This window comes from Lampris incognitus, chromosome 17 (assembly GCF_029633865.1).
Source record: "Lampris incognitus isolate fLamInc1 chromosome 17, fLamInc1.hap2, whole genome shotgun sequence".
Lineage (NCBI taxonomy): Eukaryota > Metazoa > Chordata > Actinopteri > Lampriformes > Lampridae > Lampris > Lampris incognitus.
Window position 1 is genome coordinate 6,607,788 of NC_079227.1, and position 23,679 is coordinate 6,631,466.

Sequence of the window (23,679 nt, forward strand, 5' to 3'; positions counted from 1 at the left end):
ACAGGTGGACAAGTCCGCGCTACCTGCGGGGCGGAGCAGAGGCTGGTAGCGGACATAAGGAGAGACTTACGTGGCATGATCCCCTGGCTGACCAGCTCCTCACGCGTCCTCCTCTGCTGAAGCTTGAGCTGAAGAACTGCATGGAGACGCAGGATGAGGAGAAGGGTGAAGGAGAGGAGAGACAGAGAGAGGAGAGAGGATGTCAGTGACAGCCGGCAAAGAAAAAAAAAACTTCAAGGGTTTCCGGTGGTCTTAAGGACTTCCCCGAAACATCTCACCCTCCAACAGACACAATTAAAAGTACAGTCCACCCGCCAGTAGTCCATGTACAACAAAAGAGGTACATGAATAACAACAAAACAAAGCAGACAGAAGAGCTCTCTCTCTCTCTCTCTCTTCCTCCTTCAAGTAAAGGGTGCAAATGAGATGAGGGGTATAAGCCGCATGTTACACACTTCCTGTTTCTTAACTTTTTCGTTCATTTCTGCCAAGGTTCTCTCTCTCTTCCAGGATGTGTGTGTGGCATAGAGAAAGAGAGAGAGGGGGGAGAGAGAGAAGGAGAGCGAGAGGGGGGGGAGAGAGAAAACAGGCAAAAAAGACCAATTTTTGACTTGAGAGTAGATGAGGAAGTAGGAAAAAAGCAGCGCTGCCATTTCAAAACAGGAAGTGCTGGTTACATAATGGGGGTTGGGGAGAGGTAAATAATTCTGGATCACAATACAGTCACACACAGTCAGACGACACAGTACATGAGCGCAAGACTTCAACAACCCTGCACGGCCTGAAAAACCCAAACTATCCAACCTACATGTGGGTGAAGGCTACAGGCCAACACTTTTTAAAGTTCAGCCAGCAGGATGCAGTAGTGTGCATGTAGTGTGCATGACCACCGGAAACAATTCAAAATAATGCACACATCCACAAAAACACACAAACATAACTGATAGACAGTCCCCCCCCCCATAGACATCACAAAGCCTCAGCTCCCACATCAGCCATTCAACAGCCTTTCCTCCACTTGTATCACTCAAGTTTTACTATTTCACCGATGGACTTGATGGTTACGGAGGATGCAACTAAACACAGAAAACTATCGAAGAAATGAGAAAACTGATATGCTATATATACTGCAGGACGGTGTTTCGTTATGAAGCCATGGTCGTTTCTTACAGCATCAGCCTTCATTGTGACACAATCAGAATTGAGAAGTGAGCTTGTCCTAAACACACCCCCCCCCCCCAACAACAACATAGAGAGCCTTGAGATGGCCATGCATTCATTTATGTGCTTTTTTTGGGGGGGGCGTTTCATTTGTGGTCAACATGTATCTGGCCAAGTTACTTCCCAGAACTTCCTCTGTGCTTCATGACAACACCGTCGATATTCTATTTCAAGAACGAGGATGCTCGAGGTCTCGGGTTTCACAGAAATGGATGAAACTTTGAAGAAGTTCTGAAGCTAAAAGCGTTCGGCGTCTCGCTCAAACCTGTTCCTGCGGATTCAACAGCCGCAACTTCGATTTTCTCTCCTCAAGGCCGAGGCTCTTTGTTTGCCTGCGACAGCTGTCTTCTGTGAGGGCGGGGGCATGTGTGCGCATGTATGAGCTATAGCTGGGGTCGCGCCTGGCACTTAAAAAGGCCAAGCAGCACCTGTTCCTACCCAGTATGACTATGACATCACGCTTGTTTGCAAGCTAGCTAGGTGGCTAGGCAGTTAGCTAGCCGTTACTGGTATGGCGGTTCATGATGCTATGTTCCCACAGCTGTCAGCCAGCTCCTCCTGAGGACAAATTCCCAAGGGCTGGACAGTGAAGAGGGCGACAGGCCCCCTTCTGAGTCTGCATGTCAGGGTCCAGTCTTTGGCTCTGAATCCTCGCTGGCAATTCCAGCTCCCTTCGGCTGCACTGACCTTCATGTGCACTGAATCTTGGGGGATTAGTCTGGCTTCAGAGGCTCCCTGATGGAGGCGCTGATATGTCAGTTTGTGCTGGCTGACATAAACATTAGGGCCTAAACGCAGTCAAAGGCGGGCTCCGTCATGCACGCTGGCCATGGACGTTCACCAACGCTGCACACGAGATTAATTTCTCCCCCTGCGCCAAAACACAAACACTCGATGTACTCACGTGTAGTGCACACACACACAAACACACACATGCTGCCTATGAGACAGGGCAGAGGCCACGGTAAGATGCCATGCCACTTGGTACTTTCAGCCAAGAGGTTTATTCTGGGAAGGAGAATCTTACACTTCCCCTCTATCACACCATCACATCTCTCCCTCCCTCCCCTTCTCTTTCTCTCTCTACCTCTTCCCCTTTCACATGCCCCCAAAGACAGACTGGAATGATCTGCCCTTCCCCTCGTTGGGCAATTCACTCTCGCTTTTATCACAATGGGAGTTATTTAATGAAATAATTAAAATGTTTGCGAGGTAAGTTCTCTCATTAAAGGATATCAAAGCAGTAAGTCTCTACTTCCCCCCGCCCCCCTCCCCCCCTCTCTCTCACACAGCAGGTCAACCATCATGACTACTCAGTTTTTGCCTGCAGGCCAAGGCCCAATTCACCAGTTGCCCTCAGAATCATAAGCTAACTACATTAACAACAACAACAAAGTGTGTTGGGAGGGGTGGCGGTCTATTCCGCTGCCTACCGACATGGGGATCGCTGGTTCGAATCCCCGTGTTACCTCCGGCTTGGTCGGGCATCCCTACAGACACAACTGGCCGTGTCTGCGGGTGGGAAGCCGGATGTGGGTATGTGTTGCTGCACTAGCGCCTCGTCTGCTCGGTCGGGGTGCCTGTTCAGGGGGGAGGGGGAACTGGGGGGGAATAGCGTGATCCTCCCACGTGCTACGTCCCCCTGGCGAAACTCCTCACTGTCAGGTGAAAAGAAGCGGCTGGTGACTCCACATGGATCAGAGGAGGCATGTGGTAGTCTGCAGCCCTCTCTGGATCGGCAGAGGGGGTGGAGCGGAGACCGTGACAGCTCGGAAGGGTGGGGTAATTGGCTGGATACAATTGGGGAGAAAAAAAGGGGGCCCCCCCCCCAAAAAAAAACCTATGTTGGCTGGTTACTAGTCATCGTCTCTGGATTTATAGAATAAATATCAAAAACTGCAGCCATGTCCGACTCGCGTTTGGCCGACGGCACCTCGCCACCCTTCCCCACCTTCACAGAGCCTCTCTTCGCTCCGCATTCTGTCCGTGTCAATACCGAACATTTTGCATTCAATTCCCTCCTCTACATTTTGCGCTAGTCGTCAGAGTCCGAGCACGGTTAAACCCACGTTTCCACGGTTACGGAGAAGATGTGAATGGAAAGCACAAGACCTTGCTATCAATCACACCTCTGGTATCGGCTGTGAAACGCCGTGCTGGTGTGAAAGCCATAAAACTAGCACGCACAACTAAACCACATCTCAGGTTTGACGACACATTAGTTTGGAAATATGTGATGTGTCTAAAGATACAGGCAAACATATGAGACAGAGTTGATATTCTGTAAGAGATACACGAGTTATTATAAGTTACACCTCTCTTTCACTCTTCTGGTTAAAATGTTGGCGGTTGTTAAAAGCAGTGCACGTGGTCACACCAGAAGCTAGTTTGGGGATGAGAAACAAGTTAAGCGTTCCTCTTTAAAGGCAGCCGGGTCTAGCTCTGGTCCTAATCCAGGTCTGAGAGGGCCTTTTCTGTAAATTCAGGGCAAGGATAGAAAGACGGGGCCGTTTTATTGGGATAGTAGGCCACAGCCAAAACCGGCCTTCCACACAGCTCTCCTGAGTAACACAGAGAGAGAGACAGCGAGAGAGAGAGAGAGAGAGAGAGAGAGAGAGAGAGAGAGAGAGAGAGAGAGAGAGAGAAGAGAGAGAGAGAGAGAGAGAAACAGAATGGGAGAAGAGAGTCTATCTGTTTGTTCACAGGATAAAGACCGAGCCTGTACAGAGTGTGAGCGAGTGACCGAACGAGTGAGCAAGGTGGGTGCAAACTGTGCCTGCAGATGAAGGCTACAAACAGGACTCCCAGAGCAGAGCTGCAGGTCTGTAAAGTCTGCCGAAAAGACACTGGGCGGGGTTGTGGGAGGCCACAGGGGCGAGGCTGGTTCCCCCATCTCCCACAATGCCCCTGCTCCCTCCTCCTCCAACCCATGCCCTGCACCCCGGTGTCCCTCCGTCGTGCTCCCCGCCAGGAAGATGTCCAGTCAGTCCGTGCTGTCCAGAGTGGGGTCCCCAAAGTTGAGCCCCGCTGGATGGGGGAAGAAGCCCTGGTCGAAGGTGTCCATGGGGGAGGGCGGGTGGTCCGGGATGCTGGGTGTGGAGGTCGTCGATAAACGTTGGAGCTCTACTCGTCTCCACCCACAGTAGGGGTTACGGACCACCGTGCTCTCCTGGAAGTCCTTCAGGCGTCCACTCTCTGCACAGGGCTCCCCCACCAGGGGGATGGGAGGAGATGAGGGGAGCCAGCTCTGGGGGAGGTGGAGCGTGGCCAGGGGGAGAGACAGGAAGGGCAGGTCTGATTGGAGGTGAGCGAGGGAAGGGTCTGGGTTGGTCTTGAAACCGGAGTATAAGGGAGGAGATGGGGTGACAGCAAGTTTAACTGAGGCGGGAAGTGCGGCTGTCGTAAGGGGCAAAGACGGCGAGCTTTCGATTACAGGATGATGGGGTGACTCGGCCGCCCTGCTGTTGAGAGAGAGAGAGAGAAAGTGAAGCGGTACAGGGAAGTGGAGAAAAGTTCTCAGTGGCCATCTGGGTTTATCCGGCGGTGCTCGTGTGTCACTAGGTCAGATTAAATATATACCCGATATCTCGCACAGCTAGCTTATACACGTCAGCTACGACAACACACACACACACACACACACAAGCGGGGGGTAATGGGCACACGGCTACACCGAAACGTGCTTAACACCAGGGGTGGGGCAATATGGCCAAATCTTCCATCACGGTGTATGTAATTCTGTATCACAGTAATGTATACCACCACACAGTAACTGTTCTGGAAATTCAACCAGGAAATGGTTTAAAATAACCACACCATAGTTTCATCGTAGTTGCATAGTTTTTTCTCCCCAATTGTACCCGGCCAATTACCCCACAGCCGTCCCGGTCTCTGCTCCACCCCCTCTGCCATTCCGGGGAGGGCTGCAGACTACCACGTGCCTCCTCCCATACATGTGGAGTCACCAGCCGCTTCTTTTCACCTGACAGTGAGGAGTTTCACCAGGGGGATGTAGTGTGTGGGAGGAACACAGGCTCCTCCTCCCCCCCCCCGAACAGGCGCCCCGGTCGACCAGAGGAGGCGCTAGTGCAGTGACCAGGACACATACCCACATCTGGCTTCCCACCCGTAGACACGGCCAATTGTGTCTGTAGGGACGCCCGACCAAGCCGGAGGTAACACGTGGACTGGAACCAGAGATCCCCGTGTTGGTAGGCAAAGGAACAGACCGCCACGCCACGCCACGCCACCTGGACACCCACCTAAAGCAGGGGTCCCCAATTACTTTTCCTAGCGGGCCACTTTTAGGGCCACTTTTAAAACCACGGGCCACTCAACCTCCAGCAGCATGTTGTTCGTTAGTTTGTTTCGGTGTCGATACGTTGCAGGTATTATAATTTAAACAGAGATTTTTCATCTATTTTTCGATATATTACTCGTCTTATTTTTACTAAGAATTTTTTTTTTGTTTTTGTTGGTAGGGAAATAAAAAAAATTCTTCCTTCTGGCATTTCTCCAAAAATTCTCGCAGACCATAAATCAACCCGTCACGGGCCGGACGTGGCCCGCGGGCCGCCCATTAGGGACCCCTGACCTAAAGGATGTTTTGACAGTTTTCTTTTTCCAAACTACTGTTAAAAGCATATATGAAAATATTACAGCCCAAAGGTGGTTTAAACACCTGGAGGGCGCCACCGATGAGCGCCGACTGGCGCTGTAACGGCTGGTTTATAAATCTGTCAGTCAGTCCACGGAACGTCACTCCATCATCATTTCATCAGTTACCCGTTTTAGACACATACCAAGTAAAAATCACAAACCTTTGCCGGTTAAAGCTTCACAAACGCGGAGACTTGCTTGCCTTTCTGTGATTCATGTCATGGTGAAATGAATACTGGAGGGTTTTCTGGCTGCTGCTCAGACTTGGTGAACGGTGGCAGGACACCACGTTGGGCTCTGGGAGCACGTAACTAGTCACTTTGATACTGTATGGACTAAACCATTAATCAAAACAATCATCGACGGATGAATCAGTAGTGAAAATAACCGTCAGGTGCAGCCCTGGCGCTGACATCATAACAAGCTTATAAAATGGGTGGAGCACATCATCATTTCCAGGGTGGCACTTTTATCAGTTGTCCCCCCCAGTGGCGAGATCTAAACAGCTTTCTGCAGAACCGTCGGTCTGGAGCTGCGTTAAAAGGTGAAGGTCGCCCTTATCGACCGTGCGAAGTGTCCCCAGGCTTTTGGCGGGCAGTGTATGTCACTAGCCAATAACGGGATTATTAAGTAAAGATCAGCGGCTTGCCCAACACCGTCTTCAACGACCCACCCACCCACCCACCCACAATAAAGCCGTCTGCTGTGTTCTACCGGGAAGGTGCGGTCAGACCATTTCCTTTAAACACATATCTTAAAAAACCCCTGCTCTTATCAAGTCAATAAAAACCAAGAAGTTATCTTCATCCCTGACTCAGAGGGTATTTATATAGGGCTATAAAGCAGTAATATGAAGCAGCAGCCTGACACCCACAAAACCGTATCGGGTTCCCTGCATCTTTCCTAACTAAGCATGGGCGGTTTCTGGATGTCCCACCTTCTTTCAGACTGTAACAGACCTGCCTGTCGTGGTCTGTGCGCAGGCCTGGCTTCTCCGTGTCGTCTCCCATTGGAGGAGAGCCCAAGGGGGCGGGCTCAAAGGACAGACAGTGGTTGGTGTCCAGCATTGTCAGTCACGGCAGATGTCAGTTATCTGGTAAACATCGGAAGTTTTCATTCAAAAAGTGCTCCTTCCAGAGTGCTTCCCGAGTTCGCCGAGTCAGCCGAGGATGAGGGGGAGGTCACGGCAGGCGGTTTTCTGGTACGACGGTCTCGACGTGTCACCAAATGCATCCGTCGTCCTCTCGGTTAGCTTTCCTCTCTTTCAAAAGGAGAGGCCACCTTTAATCGCCTTTCCAGATGACTCCCGTTTACCTCGGTTTCCAAACACCACACTGAACGGAGAGAATGCTCCACGGCCCTCGCCTCGCCCGGTCGGCCAAGTCCCTCTGGTTCACAGCGATGGATACCGCTGTCATTTCTCTCTATCCTTCTCCCGCGCCGCTTCCTCTTCCTTTCCTACCCTGTTCTCTCCTACAGCTTGCAGTGGCAGCTGGCTAGTCACGACGGCGCATTGCTGCACAGCCAAGGTGCCCAGAGAGAGCAAGCAAGGGGGAAAGAGAAAGCGAGAGAGAGAGAGAGAGAGACATACAGACAGAGAGAGAGAGAGAGAGAGAGAGAGAGAGAGTTACTCCCACGGAGAGGAGGTCCAGAGGGCGAATCGCAGAGGATAGAACACGACAAGAACAAATAGGAGGAGAGTGAAAGGAGGACAGCAGGAGGGAGGGAGCGAGAGAGCGAGAGAGCGAGAGAGACTGATCCGGTTGCAGCTCCTGCTGACCAGCATGCACCCACACACACACATAGGCAATGTCGGTGATTAAGTTCTCTTGCTCAGCTGTTGCCATTCATTCACTGTTACAGTCTAAAGGGAGGTGTGTGTGTGTGTGTGTGTGTGTGTGTGTGTTTTTGCGGTTGCTTTATGCCGCCTCATGCATGCATGCCAGCCATCTCTAACCCCCTGCCCCAAAGTCAGCCTGCAAACACAATCCCGACCCAGTGGTCAGAACAGTCTGTGTAGATTTTTGGAGGATCCCGGCCACCGTTCTGACCGCTGGACGATGGGAAACAAAACAAACAAATAAAAACCCCAGACACAAATAAAGTAAACGGTGAGTCAACAATGACCTCACTCGGCACCACCGGCTCGTGCCAGGGAGTCCGGATGGATCGCACGCGTCAGTCTTCAGAGAGCGGTTGATTCCGAGTCGCAACGGCAACCTTTTTTTGCAGCAGAGCAGAGACTGTATAGCAGCACAGGTAGTTTCTTTGCAGCAGAGCAGACTGTATCACAGCACAGGTAGTTTCTTTGCAGCACAGCAGACTGTATAGCAGCACAGGTAGTTTCACCATGACAAAATAAGCAGTCATACATACTCGGCAGACACGTGGAAGGCTCTGCTTTAATGTAAAATGAAACAGCGACGAGATCCAGTGTGACTTGACAGTCAAACCTGTTAGCATTAGCATTATGGAGACGCATCCTGATCCTGTCGATGACACCCCCCCCCCCCCCCATCTCCCCTCTTTAAAACCTCTCTCGGACTCCTGCAGACTGCTGATGGTGGACCCCCACCCACTTACCCCGTTTTAAATAGTAAGGCCAGCTGGCCATAAGGGGGCTATATTCAGCTTGGTATCACCTGTGCAGCTGGTGGGTAGGGTTACTTACAGTCACACATCATACGGCTTGGGGACACTCGCAACGGGCATGTGCACACACACACACACACACACTTATTTGGGTTGAATCAATGTTTTAGGGAGCAACAACTGCGAACGAAGGCCTGAGCAACATCACAACAGAAGGACCGTTGGTGTGGCTCAGGTATGACACACCTGACCGTCACGCCATGGACAGACACAGGGCAACACCTTGAACAAACAATGTCCGGCAGCGATGATAACGTGCCGCGAGCGCCGGGTAAAGTCCACTCACTGTTGTGATTCACGGTCTGGTCTGGGCTGACGTAGCCGACTGGGGATTAACTCGGTCCTTAGTGTTTAGGCGGCCTCAGCCATATGTTCCACCTCCGAGCATCAAATACCTTCTGGTTCATTCCAGCTGGGAAATAATGAGGCGGTGAGAGAGGCCAGCGACTTAGAGCAACAATAAACATACAAATAGCATTGGATCTGGTGACCTGGTCTGTGCTGGCTGTTAGTTGTCATGGTTACCGTGGCCGAGGGGGCGAGAGGAGAGAAGTTTTTAGTGGCTTTTATGGTGTGGTTGGCCATGGTGTGTGGGAAGAACAGCGATGCCATTTCCCATGGCTTCAGTGTACCTGGACTAGTAGCTGTGCTGTGCAGAGGTGTGGATTAATGTTGTGTAATGATTAACAATCAACTATGGGGGGCCATGTGTTTAACCTCTAACCACACACTGATCTCTAGCGTTTAGCGATGTGACCAACAACAACAGCAAGTAAAATGGTCAAGACTAACGGTGGGTTGTAGAACGGTGGAAAACTGGTGCGGTGACAACATTTTTATTTTAATATACACTTTAATGACCCCCGTAGGGAAACTACGCTCTGCATTTACCCCATCCTAGCTGTGTAGCTAGGAGCAGTGGGCAGCCACCGTGCAGCGCCCAGGGACCAACTCCAGTTCTTCTTTCCACTGCCTCGGTCAGGGGCACAGACAGGAGTATTAACCCTAACATGCACGTCTTTCTGATGGTGGGGGAAACCGGAGAACCCGGAGGAAACCCATGCAGACACGGGGAGAACATGCAAACTCCACACAGAGGACGACCCCCAAGGTTGGACAACCCCGGGGTTCAAACCCAGGACCTTCTTGCTGTAAGGCGACAGCGCAATCACTGCGCTAGCGTGCCGCCCAATATATAGACAAAGAAATGGTGTCATTCCGAGACCCTCCTCCACCAAAAAACGACCCCATAGGTGGTTTGTACAACCAGCTTATTTTGACCTATAGTGACGTTTTAAGCTACTTCCTGGCGGTCCTCCGTAATTATAATACGTTACTTTCCCTGTAACAATAAGCGATCTCCTTCCATAAGCTCTTGTGAGAAGGAATATTAATAAAAGCAAAGTTTAATGTCACATAGCGGTTATAATGTCCACGCTAGCTGATTTTCTAACTCGTGGCTAACGTTAAGTTAGCTCTTATAACGTTATTCATAGGTAAACATGCTGCCAATAGCAATCTTAGTTACTACACTAGATGGCGAAACAACGCAAAAACACACTGACTACATATTCTATTGGCTCGAGTTGTTTTAAAAACCCACAATGCACAGAGGCGAAAAGTATCTGTGGCATATCTCCTGCTGCCGGTAGGGGGCGCTGATTTAGGAAACGCTCCTGTGGGTCGTATTAAAGGACGAACGACCTATGTGGTCGTACGGGCTGGAGGACTTGTTGGCCCTTCCACATGACAGAAGAATCACCACGACTTGTGTAACAGGGTTGGACGGGATTCCCGTGTGGATTAGTGAACAAACAACTGTAAACAAAGGAAGACTGCTGCGACTACATCTGCAAATTTGCATGTTGGTGTAGCAAAGACAGCTCCCTGCAGTCTCTTCCAAACTCGTTAATAAGTGGGTAAAGACGTACTCTGGTGATATACGAGGACTGGCTGACGGTATACAAAAAAAAACCAAGAATACTGCCCGAGCCTAGTCAAGACAAGCAAACTCAAACAATGACGATATGCGGCACGCTTGCCGACATCTGTCGTATTCCAGCAGCCTCGGTAGATAAGCTGCTGGCTGCCATAGCTGCACGGCCGCCCGAGGGCTGTGTGATCAGAGTCTTTTGAGGACAGGGCCTTCAAAAACAACAGGAACACTCAGCCAGCCCGGCTCCTGTGTTTCTGAATGGAGAAATCTGGAGAGAGGGAGGGGAGCATGAGTCATTCACTTTAGGCGCTTTTACACAGCGACCGCGCAATAATGGCGCAATGAAGACTCGTCTTTACGCCAGATTTGTTTTTTTACACTGAACCAAACAAAGGCGGCATAATTGCCCCCCCAGTGTGTGATTTGACGTAGCATGCCAGCGTTACGCAAGCAGAGGTGTCACGGCGTGTAACAAAACGGCATCGGCTGTCCCGTCCTGCCGGCTGCCAGCAACAACGACCCCCCCCCCCCACTCTGTCTCCGTATCTTTTACAGAGAACGGCGAGGCAACTTAATGGCGCAACGTTTCCGCCTCGAAAAGGCTGTATAAAAAGCTTTTTTGTCTCAATCAGGACCACTTGGCAGCCCCTGCTGATATCTACTAGTCGTATTACCCTTTAGGAAAGCCCAAATATTCCACATAGCCCCTTTAACCTTTACCAAAACAAATTAGCCATGGGTGCTGCCCCCTCCACAGGCACATTTCAGCGCAGCTATTTGGCCTTGGACATCTTTATCTGGGTTTTTTACAAAAACCGCCTTGAACATTCCCCTGAAATACTTAGGCGCAAATGAAAACCTCCGGTGTGTGCGAACAAGGCAGGATGCTTTATTTCTGCTGATGTCCTGCAGACAGCGCTCGAGACATCCTGTAGATCCGTAAATGAATGGGAAACTCCCCACACCCTGGCCTAGCTAAGATGGGAGAGGGGCGGAAAGGATGAAGCTAGGGTATTAAAAACAACATACTTCAGTTTTCGGGCAGGTTCTAGTATAGATTTCCATTTTACATGCGTAACAGCTGTAGATTCTTGCCATCTAAATTCGGAGTTTTCCTCGTGTGCGCAGCATTGAGCGAGTGCGGTCTGTTTCTGAGGCGGGGGGGGGGGTACAGACTACCACATGCCTCCTCCCATACATGTGGCGTCGCCAGCCGCTTCTTTTCACCTGACAGTGAGGAGTTTCACCAGGGGGACGTAGCGCGCGGGAGGATCAGGCTATTCCCACCCAGTTTCTCCCGAACAGGCGCCCCGACCGACCAGAGGAGGCGCTAGTGCAGTGACCAGGACACGTACCCACATCCGGCTTCCCACCCACAGACACGGCCAATTGTGTCTGTAGGGACGCCCGACCAAGCCGGAGGTGTTTGTGTCATTTCTGAGGATGAGGAGCGATGTCAGTGTGGCAGTTTTCATCTCACTGACATATTTCATGGAAATGTTCCAAGGCAGTCGGCACACAAAGTGTGCATCCTTCACACAACTTGAACAAAACAATATGGAGCCAACATTTAAAAAACAAAACCAGAAAACTTCCCTACAGCAACTACCTGACTTCATAATCTCTGCGACAAACATGAAGGAAGCAAGCAAAACAATAGAAAGTGCAGGGCTTGTCGAGCCCCACAAACCGGAATCCCAGACCCTGCAGAGGAAGGAGAAAAGAAAAAAAAAATACCACCGACCCAAAACAAAAGCTGTACACAACTACTGCCCTAAAATAAGTGGCAATAACAGGAGACAACTACCCCAAACATCACCTCTTCAATGAAGTGTCAGCTACCATGACAATTAGCAGGACCACGCGAACCAACTGGTCCACAAAAACACTGCGACCGGCGCGGGTCTGCAACGGGTCATTAACATTCCGGCAGCGAAAAACAGAAGGTGTTTTTCTCTCCGCCGTTTCCTCGTTTGCAGTACCCAACACACACACACACACACACACACACATATAGCGAAATGTAGCAGTTCCAGCAGCACTGTTAGCCTTCGGCTGTGTGACTCAGGCTGCATGAGGGCTGGGACTTCTGGAACACAGGCCTTAGCCCCGGGTGATGATTTACTGCACACAGCCTTGCATATTAAAGTGGCTACGCAGAGTTTTTCCACTAATTATTCGTCAGTCTCCGATAAACTTCGATGCCGCTATGTGACCAACATCCTCAAATGAGCGAGGAGGCTAGATACTGCATTACAATGACTCCGAATGCTTTTAAGTCTCCAGGTTGGATTTTCCGTGAAAACTGCCGAAACTATTCATGGCACACAGACGAGATGCATAGCCACAAATAGAGACGCCTCAGCATCGCACAACTCACTGCTGTACATCTTGCGAAAAGCTGTTTTTCCTACACTTCACTACGTCTTTCTCACTCACTAAACTGTTACACGGCACATTTCATACAACTCAATACACTGTGCTTCACACTGGAAAATGAACATTTTCCATTATCCGAACCGCTTATCCTGCTCTCAGGGTCGCAGCAGTCACTGGGCAGCAGGCGGGGGGACACCCCGGGCAGGCCGTCAGTCCATCACAGGGCCGACACATTCACACCTAGGGACCATTTAGTACGGCTGATTCACCTGTCCCACATGTCGCTGGACTGTGGGAGGAAACCAGAGCACCCAGAGGAAACCGACGCAGACACGGGGGAGAGCATGCAAACTGCACACAGAGGACGACCCCCCCCCCCAAAGGTTGGACTGAAATAAGACAAAATCCAAATTAGATTGTAGATTAAAATAAGAAGCGCAATGGCAAAACATCACCAAACATGCACAAGTAAAATTAAGTACTTGGTTAGAAACCTGATAGTTAAGTGCCTGCTGAGACTATTCCTATATCAAGGCCAAGTGAAAAGACATGTTTTGAGTCTTTCTTAACGGTGTCAACAGTCTCACATCCTGCTCTTCAAAACAAATGGAAAGGGGACCAGATGTCGTAGAGATCTTTATGGAAATTAAGTGGCTCTTAAGCAAAACACTGCCGCTTTTTGCTCACAGTGTCGTGCAAAGCCGACAAAAATCCCAACCTCCTTGTAGGATCTCTAAAGTGCATATTGCAGGTTAAATTCTGTAAAATATTTGCCATGAAAATAACCTTTTGAAAAGTTAATGAGAGATTTACTGTTTTACAAGACATAAGGGCAAAAATGTAGGAGGGTGGCGCTTGCGAGCAGCCGTGATGTTCTTGTGCTCCGGTACTTTTTGTTGTTTTGAATCAAACAACCGGAGGGAGGTTGACCGCCTTGTGTCATAGTGTGCTAGCAACAATCTGGAGCTCAACACCGACAAAACAGTGGCGATGATTACTGACTACCAGTAAAATGCTCCAACCGACAGCCCTCGGCAATTAATGCCACCACTGTCACTGAGGTGGAGTCATTCAAGTTCCTGGGTACAACCATCTCCAACACACTGAAACGGTTCAATTAACACATCACCATCCTATCCAAGAAAACACAGCAGCAGATGTTCTTCCTACTAAAGAGACTCCATGTCAGCCTGCACGTTCTGGTTCAGTTCTACAGGGCCATCATAGAGACGACATCCTGGTTCAGTTCTACAGGGCTATCACAGAGACCATATTCTGGTTCAGTTCTACCGGTCTTTCATAGAGACCATATTCTGGTTCAGTTCTACAGGGCTATCATAGAGACGACATCCTGATTCAGTTCTACAGGGCTATCACAGAGACCATATTCTGGTCCAGTTCTACCGGTCTTTCATAGAGACCACATCCTGGTTCAGTTCTACAGGGCTATCATAGAGACCACATCCTGGTTCAGTTCTACAGGGCTATCATAGAGACGACATCCTGGTTCAGTTCTACAGGGCTATCGCAGAGACCATATTCTGGTTCAGTTCTACCGGTCTATCATAGAGACCACATCCTGGTTCACTTCTACTAGGCCATCATAGAGAGCATATTCTGGTTCAGTTCTACAAGGCTATCATAGAGAGAACATTCTGGTTCAGTTCTATAGGGCTATCATAAAGACCACATTCTGGTTCACTTCTACTAGGCCATCATAGAGAGCACATTCTGGTTCAGTTCTACAGGGCTATCATCGAGACCACATTCTGGTTCAGTTCTCCAGGGCTATCATAGAGACCACATTCTGGTTCAGTTCTACAGGGCCATCATAGAGACCACATTCCGGTTCAGTTCTACAGGGCCATCATAGAGACCACATTCTGGTTCAGTTCTACAGGGCTATCACAGAGACCACATCCTGGTACAGTTCTACGGGGCCATCATAGAGACCACATCCTGGTTCAGCTCTACAGGGCTATCATAGAGACCACATTCCGGTTCAGATCTACAGGGCTATCATAGAGACCACATTCCGGTTCAGTTCTACAGGGCTATCATAGAGACCACATTCCGGTTCAGTTCTACAGGGCTATCATAGAGACCACATTCCGGTTCCGCTTGTATTGTATGTTGTACTTCTGTATGTGGTACCACTGTGCCTTCAGTATTAATTACTCATACTAAATTACCACTTACCTACTGTCAATTTTATATATTTATAATTTATTGATATTTAATTAATATTACTCCATCCTGATGCTGTATGTTGTACTGTATACCGTATTGTATATTATATTGTAGGTTTTGTATTGTGTATTGTACTATATATTGTATGTCTTGTATCCACTGCTGTTTTGCACACTGTGTTGTATTTAATGGGTATTCTGTTTAGTTATTGTACTGTACTGAGCTGCACAAAGATCACCAAGTAAAACCACAGACATGTATGTTAGGGTTAATACTCCTGTCTGTGCCCCTGACTGAGGCATGGCAATAAGAACCAGAGCTGGTCCCCGAGCGCTGCACTCCGGCTGCCCACTGCTCCTACTGTGTGCTTAGGATGGGTTAAATGCAGAAGATTTATTCCCCCAAAGGGATTAATAAAGTACAGCTTAATCTTAAAATTCCTAGTGCATGTAGTGTACCTTGGCGAATAAAGGTGATTGTGATTCTGAAACGTGGCTGTTTTGAGCATAGCTCATAAAAATGCCTTGTTTTTTCCAACATTGCATCATATTACGTAACAGAGGGGAGTCGGTCTCTTCCGCACTGACGCAGCTCAATGTGCAGTAGTAGGGGATAGTGAGTCTGAGCGGACGTGATATAGTGAGTTGCTCCTTTTTTCAGTAGTTTATATTGCATTTCACAATTTATCATCGTGGTAAATTATTATGTTTGTGCAGGTTGCACAAACTCCAGCCTGTCAGGACATCAAGTCCAACAGGAAAAAGGAACAGTGCTAGCTTTTGTGCCTGGGTGCATTATGTGCGGCTGAAGAGATGGGATTTCACTGCTGCATCTGTAACAACAAACGCGGTCGTGTGTGGCGCTCATTTTAGACCAGAGGATTATCTTCCCGGTGATATGGTGGACTTTAGGATGGGATGTTGAAGCCGGGACTGGGCAAGACTTGCCTTTGCCATCCTAGGACAAAAACACTGCGGCCGGATGAGACTGACAGCTGGTGCGGTTCCTTCAGTGCACACAGTGGCTTCACAAGGTCCGCTGTCTGCAGCAACTGCCAGCGGCGGGAGTGATGGTCACAGATCCATCAGATAGTTACTTCAGAGAATGCTGCAAGAGACTTTATTTGACCTTTTTTACTATTTACTTATGCTTATTATACTTATAAAGTACACAGATCTCACGATTTCCTGTGTGTATTCTACAAATAAAATATCTAATTGAGGATTGAGACGGCTTTAGTTGGAAGTATGAACTTTGAGAGCTTTCTTGTTTTAAGTACCCACTGAAACACAGTAGGTATGTTTTTCTTTTGATCATACACATTTTACGAGTCAAGTAAATATTACGCAGTGTGAGATACGACTGATACAAGCTGATACTTGCGCATTAATTTCTGTTATGGGTAAGTATCAATACTCCTGCTGGTATCAGATGACCACTAGTTTTTGTTATAGCCTGACATATGATAGCAAACTTTACAATGTTGTGATGTGAACAGCGTTACATATAGTCTTGATGCATGCTCAATAATCCAGGTAGTGAAATCCCAGTAAGTTGAATCAGTTTATCTGGACAAAAACAGCTAAGTTGCATAACGACTGAAACCAGCCATATGTGATCGGTGATCGCTCGCTTCATAAACCGATCACCGCCATGACACATCGGGATGTGATCCAAGAAAGTTGAATCAGTTCATCTGGACACAAAGACCTGTGGGAGAAACGCCCCATCACCAATTCAAGTGACCTCACCAGTTTCGGCCGACTGCAGGCATCCCCAGGCCCACAAACAGCACAGCTGCACAATGACCGAAACTGGCGATTGGCCTGCATATGAAACCGATCGCTGGCCTCAATCGCCACGCAACTGTGCCGTCCACGTGACTGGGGACAATTGGAGTCAGCTGAGACCAACAAAGTCACCCAGACGAGCGATGAAACGTCTCTCCCACCCAACCTTGTCCAGATGAACCCATTCAACACTCTGGGAGCATTAGATATTGTTAGCTAGCCCATAGGTGTATATATGTATAAGCCAACGCTGGTCACTCACCAAGACGCCTGCCCAGTTCTCCACTGGTTCTCCTCACACCACAACTCAGTTTCTCTCCTTTGACCGTTATTCCTTCTAAACGAGGACTGCTTCTTGTGTCTTGGGTGCCTAGCAGGCTGATAATTATAAGGCTGTGGCCCGTCATATGATTCTGAATAAACATTTACATCCTCTTCAGCGTCAGAACGAGCACTGCGATCCATTAGTTTCTTATTGTTCTACTTGACCATTCTCTACTGTGTTATATCACTTCTGGTTTGGCGGAAGTAAAATTCTCTCGCAAAAACGACTTGAGAAATCACAGTAACGTATATGTAAGCATATTTTTATGAAAATCTAGTCCCTACATCATTTTCCTACACACTTAGTCACTGGGGTCGCCAACCTGCAAAGTGCTTTTTAAGATGGCATGGTCCAAAGGATCTGATTAGTGCTATTTGGACCAGCACCAAGTGAGAGGATTGATAACTACACTACTGTTGCGGCCACGAGCGTAAATGTCCGAAAATCAAAGGCAGGAAAATGTCCTTGTAATTGAAAAGGTACAATAGCAAATGCAACGACCACGAAAGACTAGAGTCACTGGCCCTTGGCTAATGGGTCAGACCCTTTGGTTGACTGGTTTGTGTGGTCGTCCTGGTGCCGGAGACCCGGCTTCATGTCCCAGCTGCCCCCCGGGTTCGCTGCATTGGTGTCAGAAGTGGGATGGTGAGACTGCGAGGCCATCGGAGGCGCGGGCTCCCAGAGGCGTGAGGGAGCTGGTCTGCTGAAGCGCGGGGACATGCTTCCCGAAGGAGGGGGGTAGTGTAACGATCATAGATGAACAGACTCGCTAGCCCTTGGCTAACGGGTCGGACCCTTTAGTCGACTGGTTAACGTAGTCGCCCATGGTGCGGGAGACCCGGGTTCGCGTCCTGTCTGCAGCGGTTCCTGGTTGTCCCCTGAATTTGCTACATTGGTGTCAGAAGTGAATGTAATGAATTCGGGGGGTAGCCTGGCAACCGCCGCAGCCAGGATGCGAACCCAAGTCTCCCGCACCACGGGCGACTATGTTAACAAGTCGACTAAAGGGTCCGACCCGTTAGCCAAGGGCTAGCGAGTCTACTCATTCTTGCTCGTTACACAAACATACTCCAGAAGCACTTACTGACTGTCTTTGTTTGGACTGGAAGGTAGAGTGACTACAGTGTAATCCACCTCAGGATTGTGTCAAGTTAGGCGGACTATTTGTTAATTTGTGTGTGTGTGTGTGAGCGGGGATATGCTGCCCTTTGAGGTACCGGCTGTTTGTTGAACACATACTGGGGCAGCAACAAAATAATCAGAACATCACAGCTGGTCAATACAGAAACGAGAGACGGAGAGAGACAGAGACACAGACCAGACAGACCAACTGCAAAAAAACCAAAACAGTATAGAGACAAATGGTGGACATTGCGGAGAGAGAGAGAGAGAGCTCTATAAGAGGCAGCAGTGTTGAAATAAGGATCTAGAAGGGCAACTGGCAGCATCTGGTAATATGAACCTGTTCTGTACAGCAGGACAGACCGAGGGAGCGGGGGGAGGATGTGTGTGAGGGTGAGTTCAGCAAATGAGATTTTCGGTGGGTGAGGGATGTACCCACACACACACACACACACAGAGGCAGAGTGGTGGAAAGAGGCAGAGTGGTAGAGGTAGAGAGAGAGAGAGAGAGAGGAGGTTTCTTCTTCCCAGCGGTGCAGGTTTTGTCAGGGGGAGCCTGCGTTACATAACCCCAACATCTGAAATCGTTTTATTTGGAGCGAACTCCTCAACCTCCTGCCCTACTTACAGAAACACACAGACTTGCCTTCTGCTTCACGGCCGGTTACCATTCAGTCCTACAGCAGACTAGCAGGCAGACGGACAGCTAGAGCTAATTACCATGAGAGACGAGCAGCATGAGAGACGAGCAGCCAGAGCTAATTACCGAGAGAGAGAGAGAGGGGGGGGGGGAGGAGTTATTAAAGAGATGGGGGCACGTGTTTGAGAGAGAGGTAGAGCAGCAGCACAGAGAGAGGGAGAAAGAAGCCGTGGTTGAGACGTGGGTATAAAGTTTCCCAAACACGTGACAGATAAGGAGACAGGAAGTGGTGGGAAGAGAAAGAGAGACAAAGTTCAGCGACACTCCAAAGGACTTCGGCAACCTTCGCAACGTATCTTCTAGAAACCGGATGGAATTACGGAGAGAGACTTTATGATGTGCATGTGCATGTTCTTGCCGGTGTTTTCCTCCGATGTTTATCTTCCAGGATCCCCATGCAACCCCCCCCCCCCGCCCCCGCCCCCCGCCCGGCCCTTTCCTAAGTGACCTCCTGTAAAACTGATCCAAAGTTATTAGCCATTTACTCATGAACCCCGTCATATGTTGGACCACTTCACACCAGGCATTAACACACATCCTTGTCAGAAACACAAAGACACATTAAAGAACCGGCCGCCAAAACCGCCGCCGGAGTCGGCCGGTGACACATTTTACCCTGTGGAAAAAGCCAAGCGTAGATGTAATGTGTCTCCGGTACACATCCAGCAGTTACGCTATTGGAAAAAGCAAGTTAAACCCGTACAAAATAAGAAACAGCTGTGTGACAGACACACACACACACACACACACACACACTGACAGACTCCTTCCCAGCCAACATCTAGATAAGATGGTAGCCAGCTTGCTGAAAGGCGGGTCGAGAACCGACAGTACTACTGAAGGGCTTTGTTTAGGGAGTTGTTCCTTATCTGAAACGAGGGTCTCAGCACAGGATGCTGTGCTGCTGTAAAGGCCCGCTGAGGCGAATCCGTAAGTCGTGATATTGGGCTGTACAAATAAAGTTGCCTTGACTCGACTTACTGCGGTGAGTCAGCTCCCAGAAGCTCCCGGAAGCCAACGAGCACTACGAGACGGTGGACACCTTCCCGGACAGACGTGGACGCACAACATGGGGGCAGTAAGTGCCTGGGAAAAGTCTAATTTTAACCCCAGTTGTTGATTTATTTTTTTTTCATAGCTTTTCACAGCTGAAATGTGATCCTGACCGAGTCAACACTGCTGTGTGTATATTGGGGGGCTAGTTAAGTTTGCAGTTAGCCAGCTAGCGGTGTCACTGCTTAGCATTTAGCTAGCCCGTTGGCTAAACTTGTTAGATCTCTCTTTGTCCCCCCTTTTCTCCCCAATTGTATCCGGCCAATTAGCCATCTCGGTCGCTGCTCCACCCTCTGCCAATCCAGGGAGGGCTGCAGACTACCACATGCCTCCTCCGATACATGTGGAGTCGCCGGCCGCTTCTTTTCACCTGGCAGTGAGGAGTTTTACCAGGGGGACGTAGCGCATGGGAGGATCACGCTACCCCCCCCCCCATCAGGTGCCCCGACCGACCAGAGGAGGTGCTAGTGCAGTAGGACAGATACCTACATCCGGCTTCTCACCTGCAGACACGGCCAATTGTGTCTGTAGGGACGCCCGACCCAGCCGGAGGTAACACAGGGATTCGAACCGGCGATCCCCGTGTTGGTAAGCAACGGAATAGACCGCCACGCCACCGGGATACTCCACTTTCAATGGAATGAAGTCTGGTCGGGGCTCAGCACTGTTTATGCCATCTGCTGCAACCGTCGTCATTTCACACTTGTATCACCGCCATGTGTGTGTATGTGTGTGTGTGTGTGAGTGTGTGATTGTGAGAGAATATGCATGCGTCTGAGTTTATATTTGTGTGTATGTGCATGTGTTACTTACATTAGTGTGTGTGTTTCCGTGACTGAGTAAGAAGGGTGATGTGTGATGAGTGTGTTAGAGAGCAAATGTCCCCGTGAGCTTACACATGTGAGTGTGCAAGTGACTGAGCGATAAGGATGATTTATGGGTGTGTGTGTGTGTGTGTGTGTGTGTGTGGAGAGGGAATTAATGGCAGCCGTCTTGCAAAGCAATAATCCTCTGTTTATATACCAAGCTGATATGAACACAGACTCCTCTGTCTCAGCACCGGGCAGCATCTGAGTCACCGCTACAAAAAAAACCAGGAGTCTGCTCTGCTCTTGGTGACCATCGCAGCATCCATCAGCTAGCGTCGAGTACACCGCACTCACACTGGCAGCCCTGTGACTCAGCGCCTAATAGCTCCTCTATTATTCACATGCACGCACACATGCACACACACACAGACACACACACAGACACACAGACACACACACACACACACACACACACACACACACACACACAAGCAAGCAAGGGTATGTGATTCGGGGACACCCCCTGGTTGAAAGTCCACATCCCCTGGTTGAAAGTCCACATCCCTGGTTGAAAGTCCACATCCCTGGTTGAAAGTCCACATCCCCTGGTTGAAAGTCCACATCCCCTGGTTGAAAGTCCACATCCCCTGGTTGAAAGTCCACATCCCCTGGTTGAAAGTCCACATCCCTGGTTGAAAGTCCACATCCCTGGTTGAAAGTCCACATCCCCTGGTTGAAAGTCCACATCCCCTGGTTGGAAGTCCACATCCCTGGTTGAAAGTCCACATCCCCTGGTTGAAAGTCCACATCCCCTGGTTGAAAGTCCACATCCCCTGGTTGAAAGTCTACATCCCCTGGTTGGAAGGCCACATCCCTGGTTGAAAGTCCACATCCCCTGGTTGAAAGTCTACACCCCCTGGTTGAAAGTCCACATCCCCTGGTTGAAAGTCCACATCCCCTGGTTGGAAGTCTACATCCCCTGGTTGAAAGTCTACATCCCCTGGTTGGAAGTCTACATCCCCTGGTTGAAAGTCTACACCCCCTGGTTGAAAGTCCACATCCCCTGGTTGAAAGTCCACATCCCCTGGTTGAAAGTCTACACCCCCTGGTTGAAAGTCCACATCCCCTGGTTGAAAGTCCACATCCCCTGGTTGAAATTCTACACCCCCTGGTTGAAATTCTACACCCCCTGGTCGAAAGTCTACATCCCCTGGTTGAAAGTCCACATCCCCTGGTTGAAAGTCCACATCCCCTGGTTGAAAGTCTACATCCCCTGGTTGAAAGTCCACACCCCCTGGTTGAAAGTCCACATCCCCTGGTTGGAAGTCCACATCCCTGGTTGAAAGTCCACATCCCCTGGTTGAAAGTCCACATCCCCTGGTTGAAAGTCTACACCCCCTGGTTGAAAGTCCACATCCCCTGGTTGAAAGTCTACATCCCCTGGCTGAAAGTCCACATCCCTGGTTGAAAGTCTACATCCCCTGGTTGGAAGGCCACATCCCTGGTTGAAAGTCCACATCCCCTGGTTGAAAGTCCACACCCCCTGGTTGAAAGTCTACATCCCTGGTTGAAAGTCCACATCCCTGGTTGGAAGTCCACATCCCTGGTTGGAAGTCCACATCCCCTGGTTGGAAGTCCACATCCCTGGTTGAAAGTCTACATCCCTGGTTGAAAGTCTACACCCCCTGGTTGAAAGTCCACACCCCCTGGTTGAAAGTCCACATCCCCTGGTTGAAAGTCCACATCCCCTGGCTGAAAGTCCACATCCCTGGTTGAAAGTCTACATCCCTGGTTGAAAGTCTACACCCCCTGGTTGAAAGTCCACATCCCCTGGTTGAAAGTCCACATCCCCTGGTTGAAAGTCTACATCCCCTGGTTGAAAGTCCACATCCCCTGGTTGAAAGTCCACATCCCCTGGTTGAAATTCTACACCCCCTGGTCGAAAGTCTACATCCCCTGGTTGAAAGTCTACACCCCCTGGTTGAAAGTCCACATCCCCTGGTTGAAAGTCCACATCCCCTGGTTGAAAGTCCACATCCCCTGGCTGTGTCCGTGCAATTATGAGTTTGCATTCACATCTGTTCACATGCGAGTCTGTGTGCCTATGTGTGCAAGACCCCCTCATGTAATAAAAACTGGTGCATTTGTGCACATAAGTGTGTGTGTGTGTGTGTGTGTGTGTGTGTGTGTGTGTGTGTGTGTGTGCGCCTGCCCGTGTGCCGGAGTGCACATGCAGGTGTGTGTATGCCGTGTGTGGCTGTAGCTGAGCCCACGCCTTCACCAGTGTTCAGCTGATAAAGAGCGGTCTGTGGCTTCAGGCTACAGACCTTAAGAGTCGGGTTTGCTAATGATCTCACTCGGGTTCCAAAGACGTTTTACGGTGGAACCAACCAAAGCTCCGTCGGCTCGTGTTGGGAGTAGTGTACCGTCTAGGGGGCCACTCCAACACTGGGGGACGCCTGCAAACGCAGGTCCTGACTTTAACACGACCGGCACGGACCTGGAGTTCCTCTGACAAAGTGGCTGGCTCGAGTTCGGCAAAACCCAGGGTTTTTTTTTAATCTTCGTTACCAGCATCACCACCATTATTACAATCATCGTCCTCAGTCAACAGTGTGTCTGTATGTGGGTGTGTGTGTGGTGTGTGTGTTACCGTTACACCTTTTCTGGTGTAAACACCAACCTTGTCAGGACCAGTATTCCTCATAGGGACCAAAGAAGAAGAAACTAAATTAACTGGTTCTGGGCAAGGTTTGGGTTTGGGTTAGGCTCTCCACAATGAATGGAAGTCAATGCAATGTCCTAATGAGGACAGCTGTGCAAAAAAGTGGCGTTGCATCTAA

General features: G+C 49.6%; 1 protein-coding gene across 2 annotated transcripts in view; it reads right to left on the reverse strand.

The window, feature by feature from the left end:
• Window positions 1-23,679, reverse strand: part of mrtfab (myocardin related transcription factor Ab) — a 60,956-nt gene that overhangs the window by 23,705 nt on the left and 13,572 nt on the right. For both annotated transcript variants that reach the window (XM_056297035.1, XM_056297036.1), the window contains one exon: window positions 71-136. In XM_056297035.1, coding sequence (XP_056153010.1) covers window positions 71-136 — 66 coding nt within the window. The remainder of the gene's footprint in view (window positions 1-70; window positions 137-23,679) is intronic.